Raw genomic sequence first — 16513 nt, 5'->3', positions numbered from 1 at the left:
TAAGATAATGTATTACCTTCTTTTTTTTATAATTGTTTTTGAGACAGGCTTTCTCTGTAGCAGCCCTGACTATCCTAAAAGTCATTCTGTAGACCAGGCTGGCCTCAAATTCAGAGATCTGCCTGCCTCAGCCGCCCAAGTGCTGGGATTAAAGACATGAACCACCACTGCCCTGCCACCTCAAATTTTTACACACACACACACACACACACACACGCACGCACGCACACACACACACACACACACACACACGCACTCACTCAGTGAAATTCTCAGACAACAGTCATTGTTGGCAGAGACAAAAATCTATCTGTATGTTTAGACAACTTAAACAGTTATCAATATTAAACTATATATTTATAGATTCCTTAATCCCTTAATCAGGGAATTATTTAAGCCCTTTTGCAGATAATTTACATTCATTAGTTTATACATGTGTTAAATTATCACAGATAATATTTATAAATAATATTATATATGTAGTATATGTTAATTTGTCAACTTATTCACACCAACATAGAACTCATAAACACATATCCACAAAATATAAGTTTTCTGGAGCTAATATTAGGAATGGCAGGCACAGATATTTTAAACAAAGGTGTGCAAAAAATATTTTTATTTTTAAATTTAAACCAAACAGGTAACGAGCCAACCATTACTAATGGAACCATCAAGGATGTTGTCATACTTACCTCTATGCACTTTTATCAGGTTCATAAACTGGAGTAATTCTCATCTTTCCTCTCCTCTGAGTGCATGTTGGCATTATCAAATGTACAGAACACTTTTATGCAGCTAACTGTTTTTATTACTTCAGGGAACATAGCTTGTTATTTATGCTAGATTTGTAATTCTATAATTTTGAATACACAACATCAAATTGTCTCTGTATTCATCAGATTTGTCTCCTGTGTTTAGCAATATACTACAGTTACTAGCTTGTAAAATACATATTGAAGGTCTGCTTTAAAATGGTTTTATCAATGAGCTAGCAATATGGACAGGCGGTGAATGTTCTTTTGCAGTACAGTGGCTCTCAACCTTTCTCACACTGCCACCCTTTACTATAGTTCCTCATGCTGTGGTGACCCCAACCATAACATTATTTTTGTTGCTATTTCATAACTGTAGTTTTGCTACTGATATGAATCATAACGTAAATAATTTTGGAGACAGAGGTTTGCCAAAGGGGTTGTGACCCCTCCCCCCACCATAGGACGAGAACCACTGCTGTAGCATCTTACACTAAAGATCACAATTGACTCAAAAAAAATTTTTTTTTTTTTGAAGCTGAGGATCTAAGCCATGGCCTTGCTCTTGCTAGGCAAGCGCTCTAACACTGAGATAAATCCCCAACCTCAATTTTTAAAAACATTTTTCAACTTTGTCTCTGATGGAGTGCACTTAGATCCAGGTATCTTTGTTTATACTAAAAATATGAGCCTTGAAGCATTTAATCTATCTAAACTTTCCAGACTAAAAATAATTTAGTGAAGGTAAGGTTGATGGGTTATGGCTGTCAAAACACCCACTTATTTTTCAGAAAGCTGATTTAGTTAGTTAAATGCCTAAATAAATCTCCACTAACCAACTGATTACCCCAATCTATTCTCATACAATAACACTTTAGATTATCTTCATGTATATTATCATCAGTACTATGACTGATACTGATAAACCCATTTTACAAATGGGTAAGTTAAGGCTAATCAATGAAGTAATTTGCTGATAATTCTTACACATGAATAGATGGGCCCAGAATCAGATGTGCATGGGGAAGGGGAATGCTGAGGGAAAATGGCATTGACCATGGCAAACAAAACATCCATTCATGTGAGCAGCTATATTCCTGGATACCTCATACTCCAGGTGTATCCTCACACTTTGGCTCCCTCAAACTGAAAGTCGATTCCTTCATCACAAATCCCACCACCTGTATTAAGCTCTGTTCTTTGTTTGTTTGTTTTTTTAAAGATTTATTTATTTATTATGTATACAGCATGTATGATTGCAGGCCAGAAGAGGGCACCAGATCTCATTACAGATGGTTGTGAGCCACCATGTGGTTGCTGGGAATTGAACTCAGGACCTCTGGAAGAGAAGTCAGGGCTCTTAACCTCTGAGCCATCTCTCCAGCACCCTCCCCCCCTTTTTCCCGTTTTTTTCAAGACAGGGTTCCTCTGTGTAGCTTTGCACCTTTCCTGGAACTCACTCTGTAGACCAGGCTGGCCTCAAACTCACAGAGATCCGCCTGGCTCTGCCTCCTGAGTGCTGGGATTAAGGGCGAGCACCACTGCCACCACCACCGCCCTAAACTCTGTTCTTAATTAATATATGTGTAGACAGTGGATTTGCCCTCTACCCCAAATTTCTTTGTAAACCACCAATCACTACTCATACCACGTTCCTTGTCCTTCCCAGGCATGTAGAGAGTAGAAAAAACTGAATCTCTTAGACTTATGACAGGGTCAAGTGAGGTTGCCATCCTGCTGTCTTCTAGTACTGCCACTGTAACACAAGGAAGAGTTGTCTTCTCTATCTCCAGTGGGCCACATTTTCCACATCCTTCACCTGATGATTTGCTGTTTAAAATGGTCCCTGAATCCACTGGGGGAAGTGTTGCTGATATTCCCAAGCTCAAAAATACTGGAAAATTCCAAAAATGTACCGTGGCTTCATTCAAACATGAATTACAACACTCTTGGTCATGAATTCAGTTATGAAGAAGTAACAATAACATTAAATAAGATGTCGTTCAATAGAAATACACACCAAGTACAATAATGTCATTAACACCTTATGTAAATGGGGTGGATAAATTTGTAGAAACATGACCTCATCTTTCCTCGGGGAGCCATGCTTTAGTATCTGCTAACTTAGCAATTGCAGGTACTTTATGGAATATAACTACAGTTACAGTGTCTTTTTTAATAGGATGTTACAGAGTATAGTTCTTACCCTTGAATTGAAATTGTATTATGTTGTAGTTTCACTGGCTCTATCAAAACCTTTCAAGGGTTCATCCATTCTTCTATAAACCATGCATGATATTTTCTTTCTGTTGCTTCTATAAAAGATTACCACAAACTTAGCTGGTTACATTTGCCATCTTATTGATTAACAGTTTGATGGGCAGAAGGCCAAAATGAGATTTATTGGGCAAACAAGTTATTCTCAGGATTGCTTTGCCTTCTGAATTGATCCCTTGCCTTTTCCAGCTTCATGACTAATGTTTCACATCTCTGCAATCCCAGCTTCTATCATCACATAGTCTCTAACTCTCCTGCCTCAACACTGTAGTTGAGGATGCACTTTCTAGCACCATAAATTATTCGTCTCCCCTGCCAAAATCCATGTAAGTACAACCCCACTCTAAAATGGAAGATGCTTTTCTTCCCATGCTGCAAGAATTGCTGACTAAATTCAACCCCAATACAGCACAATGCTCTTCTCTGTGTGATGATTTTTCTGTTGTCTTTCTTTTTCTCTTCCCATGTCTAGTCCCAAGATCCAAGACAAACCATTTGTATGCCCAGGGAAGAATTCATACAGAAGATGACAGAGACTGTGGGTTGGGGCACAAAGGAAGAATTTGGAGAACTCTTTGACAAAGTAGATGTGGCCCGGGATGGCTTTGTTGACTGGGACAAGCTGATTTCATTTGTACTGCTATCACTTTATGAGAGAGAGGAACGGACAAAGGCAACAGTGGTTCCCCAATGGAAGGATCTTGAATTCCTCCCAGGAAAGCACAAGGACACCATTCAGAAAGTAGTTTACTTAAAGAATTCAAGTCGTTATTTGACCATTAGCAAGGAAGGCTTACTAGGAGTCTGGGGAGAGAACTTAAAGTCACAGGAATCACTTCCTATCACATCAGATGCTACCAAACTCAAACACCTCTGGGTGACAAGTCTGGTTTCTCTGGAAAATGTTAACAAGGTACAAAATCTTTATAAACACACTCTCTACTTATGAAAAAGATGAGAAAATTATGAGGGAAAGCCCCTGGCCAGTATCAAGTGCAACACCAGCAGTGACAGAGAACCACATTCATCTTTGGTGCCTCTCGTCTTAGCTGGAGGGGATATAAGAAGTACTTGCCTTCCAAAGTCCTTTGCTTGGGTGTCTTAAAATGACATCACAGATAACGACTCATGCTTTTTTTTTTCCATTTCTTATCTGATTAATTGTCAATATTTTGAGGGATGGAGCATGCTAGTGGATGTAGGATTGAAATGAGAAAAAAAGGGTGCTTGAATGCCTTTCATGATAAAAGTGTTTTGTTTTGATTTTTGGCTAAAGCCCAATGTTAGAATTAAATACCTCTGTACTATGCATACTTCTATAATACTGCTAAAGACTCTCAGAGAACTACATCTCATTTGGAAGTTAGATTTGCATGCTTGCTTTGTATAATAATTTCACTAAGTCCACCATAAATATTCTTTGATTTTCTGCTTGGCTACTCTAGATAGCAGTGGCTTTTACAAGCAAAGAGATTTGTTTCTATGATCTACTGTCCAAAGAAGAATTTCCTTGTCAGTACAAACTGCAAGGCCTGAGAGGAACTCCCATATGCATGGATTATTGGTATAATCCTCTTGATCCCAAAGAATCCATCCTTTCTTTGGGGGATATAACTGGAAAGGTAAGTGAGGGGAAGATAAGACTGCACAATAAGGATTGAATCCTCAAACTGTAGCGAAAAGTAGAAATTGAAATGCCTTAACTATCACTTTCTATACTATAAACTATGAGGCAATTCCCCGTAGACATAGGAGGGATGAGTGATACTACCATCCCTCCTGTCAGTGATAAAATACAAACCTTCATTATGATCTGCTGGTCTGCTTGTAATCACATTTCTCTAGTTTAAAAACTTACAAACTTTATATTATAAAATGATTAATGCATTAGATTCTAATATTACTAAATATTTACTTACTATTAAATGTTTGAACTAACTTCCCATGGGCCTTTCATGTTAATTGTTTTGATTTGGGGGAAGTCTGTTATCAGACATCCAAGAGAGTGTTCATATTCTGTATCATCTAACAAGGAAATAGAGGCATGAAAGATGGTAACATTGAACATGTGACATTGGATCCAGGCATTTCTCCTCCTATCAAATTGCAGTTTAGATGAGAGGAATCATTACTTACTCAGTGACATTGGAATGAGCTGGACACTGAAGAGGCTTGAACGATCAATTCTCTTTCATGATTGTGAAAGCTTCCAGTCTTCCTGTTGTCAATGTCAAGTCCTTTTTCAAATGAAAGCTGTGCTTGGAAACCACTTTACCGACAGTGTGGTGGTTCTACTGTGGCTGCCTGAATGCTTTAAGAGATATTGGAGAAAACCTTCCTCACTCATGATCCCTTTCTTGTTAACTGTAAAGGACGTAGAACTGTTGGATAGCACTTATACTGCATATGTTTATTTCTCTTTCAATGATTCAAGGTTCAAGCGATTGCTTTCACGGCAGCCATGATTTCCCTTTTTGAACGGCCTGCTAATGCCTGTGATGATGAAGAAGCAACAATGACCATCGACTGGGCAGAGCTGCTCTCTGGATGTCACAAATGTTGTCACATATTACAGCACACACTTCATCATGGAGAGTGGGTCAGGCAAGGTACCGAATTTGAACAGTAATATGAGGAAACCGTCATTTTCAACTTCTACATTTATATTCCTTAATGAAAATGGCTCACACAGAATGTTTAATTCTAGAAACCAAATAATTGGTTCTCTGGAGGTTTGGGCCTAGACTCACTTTATCCCCTGAATGCTGGCAGGAATTACTTCTTTTCTTTTCTTCTAAAATTTATGCTTCATTCAATGAACTATGCACTCAGAAATCTCAAAAGACAAAGGAAAGTTGTCCTAGAATCTATTCAGCTTCAATTCCACTCTGATCCTACCCTGTGTCAGTCATCCACACGCTTCTCAGTAAAGAATTTAATGAATTCCTCAAAAGGGCTTCTTTTCTTTTCCTCGGTTTTTTTTTTTTTTTGTATTCTTATGAGAAACAGTTTGGCTGTCTTTACATGTAATTTTTTCTTTTTCTTTCTTTTTTTACCTTTTATTTAATTTTACTGACAATTTGTTCTATATATTTTAGACATTTCTTTTATTAAATAGACATGTACTTTCAATATTTAAAATATATTTTATAAGAAAGTCCACTGTGCTGGCTAGTCTTATGTCAACTTGACACACAAACTAGAGTTGTTTGAAAGGAGGGAACCTCAATGAGAAAATGCCTCCATAAGATCCAACTATAAGGCATTTTCTTAATTAGTGATTGATGGGGGAGGGCCCAGCCCACTGTGGGTAGTGCCGTCCCTGGGCTGGTGATCCTGAGTTCTTTTTTAATTTTTTATTTTACAATTTAATTTAATTTTACATATCAGCCATGGGTTCCCCTGTCTTCCCCGCCCCGACCCTCCTGGCTTTCCCCCCAGCCCATCCCCCATTCCCATCTCCTCCATGACAAAGACTCCTCTGGGGATTCAGTTTAACCTGGTAGATTCAGTCTAGGCAGGTCCAGTCCTCTCCTCTCAGGATGAGCAAACTGTCCCCACATAGAACCCAGGTTCCAAACAGCCAGCTCATGCATTAAGGAGAGGTCCAGGTCCCCATTGGCTGGGTACCTCCCAAACAGTTCAAGCTAATCAACTGTCTCACTTATCCAGAGGGCCTGATCCAGTTGGGGGCTCCACAGCCTTTGGTTCATAATTCATGTGCTTCCATTCCTTTGGCCATTTGTCCCTGTGCTTTTTCCAATCTTGGTCTCAACAATTCTTACTCATACAATCCCTCCTCTTTCTCGCCAGTTGGACTCCTGGAGCTCCACCTGGGGCCTGACCATGGATCTTTGCATCTGCTTCCCTCAGTCATTGGATGAGAGTTCTAGCAAGACAGTTAGGGTGTTTGGCCATCCAATCACCAGACTAGGTTAGTTCAGGTTTTCTCTTGACCATTGCCAGTAGTCTACAGTGGAGGTATCCTTGTGGATTTCTGGGGACCTCTCTAGCACTTTGCTTCCTCCTATTCTCATGTGGTCTTCATTAATCATGGTCAAAGACAGCCAGGAGGAGTAATCCAGTAAGCAGCACCCCTCCATGGCCTCTGCGTCAGCTCCTGCTTCCAGGTTCTTGCCGTGTTTGAGTTCCTGTCCTGACTTCCTTTGATGATGAACTTCGATATGGAAGTGTGAGCCAAGGAAACCCTTCCCTTCTCAACTTGCCTTTGTTCTGTCACAGCGACAGAAACCCTGACTGAGACAATCACTTCATACTCAGTTTTCTCTGTTTTCTTTCTTTCTCGAGAGAAAGTGTCATTATACAGGACAGGGTGAGACTAGACATGTGGTTCTTCTTTTTCTGCCTTCAAATTATAGCTAAAGCTCTCTCTGTCTCTGTTGTCTCTCTCTCTCTCTCTATCTCTCTTCCTTCTTCCCCCTCCCCTCCTTTTTTCCTTCACTTTTCCAATTTGATATAATGTCTGAGTTCTTGTCTGGAGTGCATGTGTAGTAGTTCTTTGTGATAGGATTATTTTATAAATCAGCATTTATAGAATACTAGTACTTTCTTAAAACTCAACCATTAATACTATTAATGAGTTAATGATTTCACAAGCACTTTATTTCTTAAAAAATGAATATGATGATTCAAAAGCAAAGTGTATAATATCTATACTGATATAAAGAACCATGGTGATTTTTCTCATGTCAAAAATGCCAAATTAATGAAAATCCACTCAAAAGAATAGAAATTAGCAATCCCATTGGCTTGAATAATATCTAATGAAGTTAATATTACCTTTCAACTTTTAACATAATCTAAAGGAGGGATGGTCAAGTGTACCAACTGTTGGCTTCTCCAGCAGCTTTATGAGCTTTGGATCACATGTTGTTGTAACTGATCTACCATGTGGCCCCAACTCAAGCTCTATACAAGTGATACTATATTATGCCTTTTTTCAGTATAAATTATATATTTGGTACATTCTATCCATCCTTTGATTTTTGGCAGGATATTAGTTGGTGAAAAACAAAACCACACATTTCCTGATCATGTCCTATTATGACAGGCACAAAATTATGTGTCAAATTTTTGTGACACCAAAATAAAGATCAAGGTTCTGGAGATGAACTGAAGTAAGTTATTGGAACTGTGTTTGAATTAAGTGCTATATGTTCATAGATAAATAAAAGAATAAATTATAGAAACAAGGCAGTAGGTTCTGAAATCTAGTGTAGTGGGTCTTTGAAGTTCAGTGTATTATTTGAATTCCATTATTTTAAAGTAACACGGATAAATAAGAATTAGCCTGTAGTATGAAGTTTAGTGTATTATTTGAGTTCCATTATTTTATAGTAACATGGATAAATAAGAAGTAGTGTGATTCTTTTGAAGAGGCTGAGGTTATATCAAGTAAGAGTTTCTGCAGATGAGTGATGTTCAAATGTTTCCTTCCTACTCGATCTACTGCAAATTCTACCTCAATTTCATTAAAGTCTCCTTTAAAAAAACCACTGTTAATAGCACAGGACCTTGCCCATGAGTCACTTGTCTCTTTGCTTGCAGTATGAGATTGCTCTTCAGGTCAGGGTAAATTTGCTGCTCATCATATTTTCATCATATCATTCTCGTCTGTTGATAAAAAATATGGAAGAAAGTCATAGTGAAGTTTGTATCTAAGACCTAAGAAATCCTGTATGAGAATGTGCCTCCTAAAATCATTGTAAACTAGGAACTAGCTACAGAAAAAGTTTATGTGTGTATATATACATACACGCACACACAGACACATCCCAATAATGGCTGTTTTCACACTGAAGAGACTGATGTCTGGTAGCTTGTCAGTTCAGGAGGTCCCATGTCTCAGCACTTTTGGTGTGGTGCAGAGGATTCCTGGAGAGCTAGTGGTGTTTAATTCAGGGTTCAAATGTCAGTGAACAGCAGCAACAGTATAATGGCAGCAATAGGTGAGATGAACTCACCAGCACAGAGATAAACTCTCAGTGAGATAGATATAAAGACAAACAAGTAAAGCAGGAGCTTTCCCTGGGTTCTCCTGATATTTAATTGCCACCCACATTCAGGGTGAGTCTTTCTATTTCAGCAAATGTGATAAGGAAAATCCCTCACAGGCCTGCCTAGAAATCATTCTAATTTAGATAAGCACTCACAGATATGCCCAGAGGCTTGTATTTAGGGTATTCTGGGTCCTGTCAAGTTGCTAATCAGTATTAAATATCAAATATTTATCTATTATCTATCTATCTGTCTATCATCTATCAATAATCTATCTATCTGTCTCTATCTTTCATCTATCCATCTATCATCATCATCATCATCTATCTACCCATCATCTATCTCTGTGTGTAAATATATTTATGATTAATCTAACCATGCGTAGCTACTCAGTACTAAGGCAAGGGAATCATGACTGCCTTAGCTTTATAGTGAACTGAAAGCTAGATTGGAAACTTTCTGAGATTCTATCTGAAAATTAAATTGAAAGAAGGCTGGGTATATAGCTCAGTGGTAAGATAGTTACCTTACTTACATGAGGCCCTAGTACATGTGGGTATGCACACACACACACACACACACACACACACACACACACAGAGAGAGAGAGAGAGAGAGAGAGAGAGAGAGAGAGAGAGAGAGAGAAATACAATATCTCATACACATAGGCACACAATTTATCTCACACAGAAGCACACATACACACACACACACACACACACACACACACACACACGTAAGTAATTTAAAATTCTTCCTTTATTCCGTTTCTAGGTTTAAAACTCAACTGCCTCTAAACATGGAACTACTTAACTCTTAACCATTGAAAAGAGATCTGACCTGTAGCAACAGACACTAGCTTAAATACAACTTTCTATTGTTCAAAGCTCAGTTGTTCTAGTATGAGGAGAAGGGAGGAAGAGGAAAAGGAAAAGAGAAGAGAAATGGAGGACAGAGCAAACTGCAGCTCACTGGGGTTTGGCAGCAGTCATGGGCAATGCTCACTGATTCCCAAGGCATGCTCTGCCAAGCACCCCGTGATGGCTGCGTGGACTTGATATCCAGCACTGCTGCGGCATGGGTTGACATTCTTACAGTTTCTCAGGCAAATATTTGGTCATTTTCTTCTTAGGGCAAGAGGCTACGCAAGTGAAGACAGAAACACAACTACAGAAATACATTTTTAGCAAAACTAAGGGTAAAAGATCTGTTATGTTGAGATGTCAGAGGGGAAACTCAGTTTGAGTTGTAAGTATGGTAACATAGGTTTTAAACAGAAGCCGAGATTCAGTATTATTAAAATTTTGAAGGAGAAAATAGTTCCATCCTGTCTGAGTGGTTCTATATCATTTAATAAAAAAATAATTGCATATGACTACAAAATGAACATAGATATTTAGGGCAGTAGTGGAGAGACTGTCCTGAAGCTCACAGAATTTCCTTTTTAGGAATGGTCTTCTACAGGACATACTTCAGAAGTTATTGTCTGAGAATGTAGCTATTAAGGAAACATGAGCCTGGTTTGGTGGTGCATGTCTTTAATTCTAGGATTCAATTTCTGAGGAAAGATTGTGTGTCTAATGTAAGCCTGGGATACACAGACATTTCAAGTTCATCCTGAGCCATAGAGCATGATCTTGTTTCAACAAACAAACAAACAAACAAACAAACAACTAGTTGGGATGTCACTCAATAGTTAGTTCTTGCCTAGAAAATATTGCTAAAACAAAAACCATAGGCCTTTTAATCACACCAAAATGTACTCTTCCTCTTTGGGTCATAAACAGAAGGTGATAACCACCAGCTTACAATGGTAACATAATTGTTGCAGTAATTAATAGAGCTGGTGCCAGAGAATTTAAGCACAGACACCAAGCTGTGATTCCTTAGGGAGTCTTCATAATTGATGTGAATTAAGCTAGCAAGAGAAGCTGAATCTAGGGACTTGTGCCGTGTTGCTCTGCTTCCCAGAATTGAAATCCCTTCCAGGTAAAGGAGGTTGCATCACTGAGCAGCTAGACTATGCTGTCCTTCTTGCCAGGAGTCATACTGTGTTTAAGGCAGTAGAAATTAGCTGTGAGCTGGTGACCTGTGTCTGAAGAAAACACTCTCTTCCTTCAGCCTGCTTGTATTATACACACACTTCTGCCTGACATTCTGGAAATCATGGAAGTTTCTTATCTTAAAAGGTGCTTAGCTGGGTTGGGGATTTAGCTCAGTGGTAGAGCACTTGCCTAGCAAGCGCAAGGCCCTGGGTTCGATCCTCAGCTCAAAAAAAAAAAGAGACGCTCTCTTGCTGGGTCTCTGGGCAAAAGGTGCTTAGCAGTATAGATTTTGGTTTTAACAACAAACGTTGACTTTTAATGACCCTGTAGACAATTGTTTCTTATATTTCCTTTTGACATGATTGTTGCTTGAGTATGAATAGCCCTGTGGGTAGAGGGGGAAAGGCTTAGGGAACAGGAGTCCAAGGTATGACAAAAACCCGAAAATGACACCTCTTCATAAAGAAAACATTAAAAACTGGCAGGACAACTTGGTGTGTTTACTCACGTGACTCAGAATGAAAGCCTGAACCCTGTAAGAGTTCTGGGTTATGAATGACCCAGGTTTCCGAAATAATTCACAGTCTGTTCCAAATGTAGAGTGGTGGCTTCTGTCTTATCTTAAGGGCATTCAACAGCATTCCCTCACTTTGAGATATTACTTTTCATTTTCAAATCACTTTCTCACATTAACTAATTGCTACTTTGGGGGGTCATTTTGACAGTACCCAGATAAGTAAGGATGAATGGCAGGTTCCTTTGATGCCTTCTTATTGTGTCTTTAATTTTTATTTATATGTTTTTATTATTATTATTATTGGTTTTTCGAGACATGGTTTCTCTGTATAGCTTTGCGTGTTTCCTGGAGCTCACTCTGCCTCCCAAGTGCTGGGATTAAAGGTGTGTGCCACCACCATCTGGCTTATTTGTATGCTTTAAATTGAAATAGAATTACAAGACGTAGCCCTTCTTTTCTTTTCTCCAGCCCCTCCCAGATATCCTTTCTCAACTTCCCCATTCCCCTCTACTCAAGTTGTACAACACACACACACTCACACACACACACACACACACACACACACACACACACACACACACCCTTATGTAAAAAAAAAACAAAAGGAGTCTTTCATGTCCTTTTTTTTGTTTTGTTTTTTTGTTTTTTCGAGACAGGGTTTCTCTGTAGTTTTGCAGCCTGTCCTGGACTAGCTCTGTAGACCAGGCTCGCCTCGAACTCACAGATATCCACCTGCCTCTGCCTACTGAGTGCTGGGATTACAGGCGTGTGCCACCACTGCCTGGCTTCATGTCCTTTGAAATCCCTGTGTTGCAAGGAAGTGTGGAACTTTTGAAAGTTAATATCTTACTGGACCAATAAGTAAATATAATAATAAAAAACCAAAGTTTGTCTTTTAGTCTTAAAATGTTACATAAAATTAAAATATTTCTTCTAATTTTCAAACTCACCAGGAGTGTGAAAAACAAATAATTAATTTGTCCAGCTCATCTTATTCTATAGCTTAATGTTCTAAAGAGGTGTTCTTTTTTTAAATTTTATTTTTTATCACAGTGTGTTATTATCCCTACCACAATTAAAGAAGTGAGGAAAACATTTTTCTTTTTTAGGCAGTTTGGTTTTTAAGTAATGGCTCTGTGGCTCTTCTCTCATCTTTTACTCATGTCTTCCCCCAGAGCTCTGTACTTCTACAATTTAATGAGAAACAAGTTATGTCTTGATTTAGATATTAGATGCGGGTTGCTGAAGCTCCAGTGTGTGGCCTTGCAGACCCATAAATGTCACCCAGGAAGCTGCACGTTCAAGTCTTAGAACAACAATTTAAACACTAGAGCAAGATGAAGTTCTGTGCCTTACATGTCCCCCGAACCAACTGGGTGTCCTGGGGGACATGTGACAAAGTAATTTTCTGGAGAGGAAACTTTGTTATATTATAATCATGTTATGGAATTTCCGAGGACTTGATGATATGGTTATAGTGCAATGATTTATACGTTGGATCTTAGAATATCGATTTTAAGTGCCATGCTATAGTAATCTTAAACATTTTCCATAAACAAAAGTAATATGTCAACTGAGTCCCTGAATGACACTTCACACCTGCAGAATTTCTTCTTCTGATATATCTAGGAAAATTACCATCATGCAGCAGGTGAAATGCCCTTGAAGTTAACTATTCTCGAACGAAGCTCAAAGCACTCACCTTTACATAACTGCTTATTCCTTTAGGCCACCCCTCTCACTTCCTCTCTCCCTTCCTCCCTCCCCACTCCTCTCCATCAGTATCTCTTTTTTTTTCCCTTTCACAAGAAAGAAATACAGTAGATGACAGAAAAGGATGGAGATATTCAGGAAGATAAAGGACGATGGTTCTCCTAGGGGCTCAGTAGCAACATGAAGGAGTCAGGAAAGCAGAGACTGAAGTTCAAGTGGGGATTTGTTTGAGAGTGAGGCCACAGGGAACAGAAATGTGGCCAATAGTAAAAATCACCCCAGATGTGGTCCTGGCATATGTGTGGCAATGTGGCTGAGTGCCAAGGAAGAATACAGTAGAAGAGAAAAGGAGAACTCACAGTCAGCTCACTCTCTTCTCCATTTATAATTCGCCACATGACCTGAAGCAAATTGAGTTTTGGAATGTCTATTTCCTCATTAGCAAACTTCAAATAACTTACACAATGAGGATTATGATAGACCAGGAGCTCCAGGCGTGCTTGCTGCGTGGGACATGAAGAAGGGTTCAGCAAATTACCTTCATCATTATAAAAATAATCCATAAGGCAAGAAAAATTAATAAGAGAGGATGAGCTAGACACAGACTGGAAACATGGACCCTTTTTTTCAGTAGTATCTCTTCTGTGTTATGACATCTCACATTGAGTTATTATATGTACCAGAGGGTGCTTCCCTTTCTAAAATTCTCTTCTGCATCTTGGCTTCTCTTTGTCTTGGAGAAATTATGTTCAGTTCAACATCAAAATCTGGTTAAATTTATTTTCATTAAAGAAGTAAAAGATAAAATGCAGTATCTATTTTGTGCTTTGATAGATAAAACCAATTAGTAAAAGAAACACCCTGACGGTCGGGCTGGAACTCTCATCCAGTGACTGATGGAAGTGGATGCAGAGATACTCAGCCAGGCCCCAGATGGAGCTCCGTGTGTCCAGTTGTCAAGAAGGAAGAGGGACTGTGGGAGCGTGAATTGTTGAGCCCAGGATTGGAAAAAGCATGGGGACGAAAGGCCAGACGAATGGAAGCACATGAATTGTGAACCAAAGTCTGTGGAGCCCCCAGCTGGATCAGGCCCTCTGGATAAGTGAGACAGTTGAATAGCTTGAACTGTTTGGGAGGCACCCAGACAGTGGGACCTGGACCTGTCCTTAGTGCATGAGCTGGCTGTTTGGAACCTGGGGCTTACACAGAGACACTTTGCTCAGCCTGGAAGGAGGGGACTGCACCTGCCTGTACTGAATCCACCGAGTTTAAATGAATCCCCAGGGGAGTCTTGGCCCTGGAAGAGATGGGAATGGAGGGGAGGGGATGGGGGGAAGGTGGGGGTGGAGGCAGGAGGGGGGAGGACAGGGGAACCCATGGCTGATGTGTAAAATTAAAACACAAATATAATAAAAAAAGGGAAGGAAAAAAAGAAAAAAAAAAAGAAACGTTATGAATTACCCAAGGGAAGTCAGGTATGATAGTACACATTTGTAATCTCAGCTCTTGGGAGACTCAGATGCTAGAGTGGTGAGTTAGAGTCCAGACTGTGCCATATAGTGAGATCCAGGACAACCTGAGGTATCTATCAAAACCCTTTTCCAAAAATCAAAAATGAAGAGCCACATAAGAAATCAGGTATGGAATTTTTTTCTAATCCAACATTACCTTGTGCTCAGAGATTTATTGCCTGAGTTTCTCAGCTCTATCATGTATGAATCATGGTAGGGAGGTTCTTAAAACTCTGGTATCTTATACAAAAATCTGTCTCTGTGCACAACTTTCTGATGGAATCTATAGTTTCCATGAGATTTTAAATAAATAATTGCTTTCTGAAATTTAAGAACTGTTGATTGGTCCTTTAGAGTATGAAGTAATGTCTAAACTCTACAGAATTCTTTAAGTGTGGTCCTTAGGGAGTATAAAGCATCATCATCAAGTACTATGTGTGAGATGCCCAATCTTAGGACTGTACAGTGAGAATCTGCATTTTCGCTCTAATCTTCCAGTGACTCCTTTGCATGCTACAACATGAGATGTCCTCATTGTCAAGGAGTCTGGCTCTGCGGACAGGTTGTATTTCCAGCTCTGCCAGAGTCTAGCTTTGAGCTTGGATCTGTAATACTCCATGTTATGCACCATTACTCTGATCAGAGGATTAATACCAGAACTCCAGACCCAAATTGGAAATAGTTATTTTCTGTCTCTAGCCTTATAATTAAACTTGTTTTGGTGGTTTTTCTTTTCCATTTTTCTTCATCTGTAAAATTAGACGGTAGATTGGATTTCTGTCGGCTCAAAATTTTGGAATTTATATTTTTCTGTTCTCCCATCTCAGAGATGGCATCACATGTATGCAATATCATGCGGTTTCCCTTGGGGGATTCTTAATTTTTAAATTAAAAAAATAATTATATGTAGGTTTGTGTATCTGGAGTAGGTTTGTGCACATGGGTGCAGTTGCCCAAGTAGATGAGAAGAGCGTGTCAGTTCCCATGGATCTGGAGTCTTGGTGAGCCACTGGCCTTGGAGGATGGGAACTAATCTCAAGTTCTCCACAAGAGCGATAGATACAGTTAACTAATGAGCCCTACCCATAGGTGATTCTAAAATGTTCTTTTGATGCACATAAGAAGTTCCTCATTTTAATTTTGTTCCTTTAATACAAGTGAGGCATTTTGTCCTCTCATCAATAGAATTCTGTCATCAACAGAACATTTGTGAAATGTCTTCAAAACACTGACTCATACACAGTGTCTTTCTTTTTACTCATCCGTGTACTATTCAATGTAGCAATTTACTATGGGATAAGATATTGTCTAATTGTTTGATTTACATGTCCCTTTTCCTAAGCTCAGAAACACATGTATGAGGTACATAGTGAATCTAGTTCTTCAGGCTCTTCATCACACCACAGGTGTTAGCAAATACCAAGTAATTCTGAAGACTAGATGACATCCTTCAGGAAAGGATATCTGTAAGTGGCACTCTAAATTGTTTCAATCTCATTAAATATAAATTGGTCATGTGAGATATTTATTTACTAGGAAGATAGATATGAAATATATTAAATCAAGCCATTCTCATGTCAATATCTGCTCCTGAATGAATAAATTCTAGCTGCTTTCAGAAATAATTAACTCAATAAACAGTTTACATAGAAAGGACTATATAGCTATGGTTCAGCT

General features: G+C 39.0%; 1 protein-coding gene across 1 annotated transcript in view; it reads left to right on the top strand.

The window, feature by feature from the left end:
* The window catches only part of Wdr49 (WD repeat domain 49), a 168800-nt gene that overhangs the window by 36754 nt on the left and 115533 nt on the right, over window positions 1–16513 (top strand). The window contains exons 2-4 of the mRNA XM_036190936.1: window positions 3505–3945; window positions 4478–4654; window positions 5467–5641. Coding sequence (XP_036046829.1) covers window positions 3505–3945; window positions 4478–4654; window positions 5467–5641 — 793 coding nt within the window. The remainder of the gene's footprint in view (window positions 1–3504; window positions 3946–4477; window positions 4655–5466; window positions 5642–16513) is intronic.

The sequence above is a fragment of the Onychomys torridus genome, chromosome 6, assembly GCF_903995425.1.
Source record: "Onychomys torridus chromosome 6, mOncTor1.1, whole genome shotgun sequence".
NCBI lineage: Eukaryota > Metazoa > Chordata > Mammalia > Rodentia > Cricetidae > Onychomys > Onychomys torridus.
This window is presented reverse-complemented; position numbering and strand designations above follow the sequence as displayed.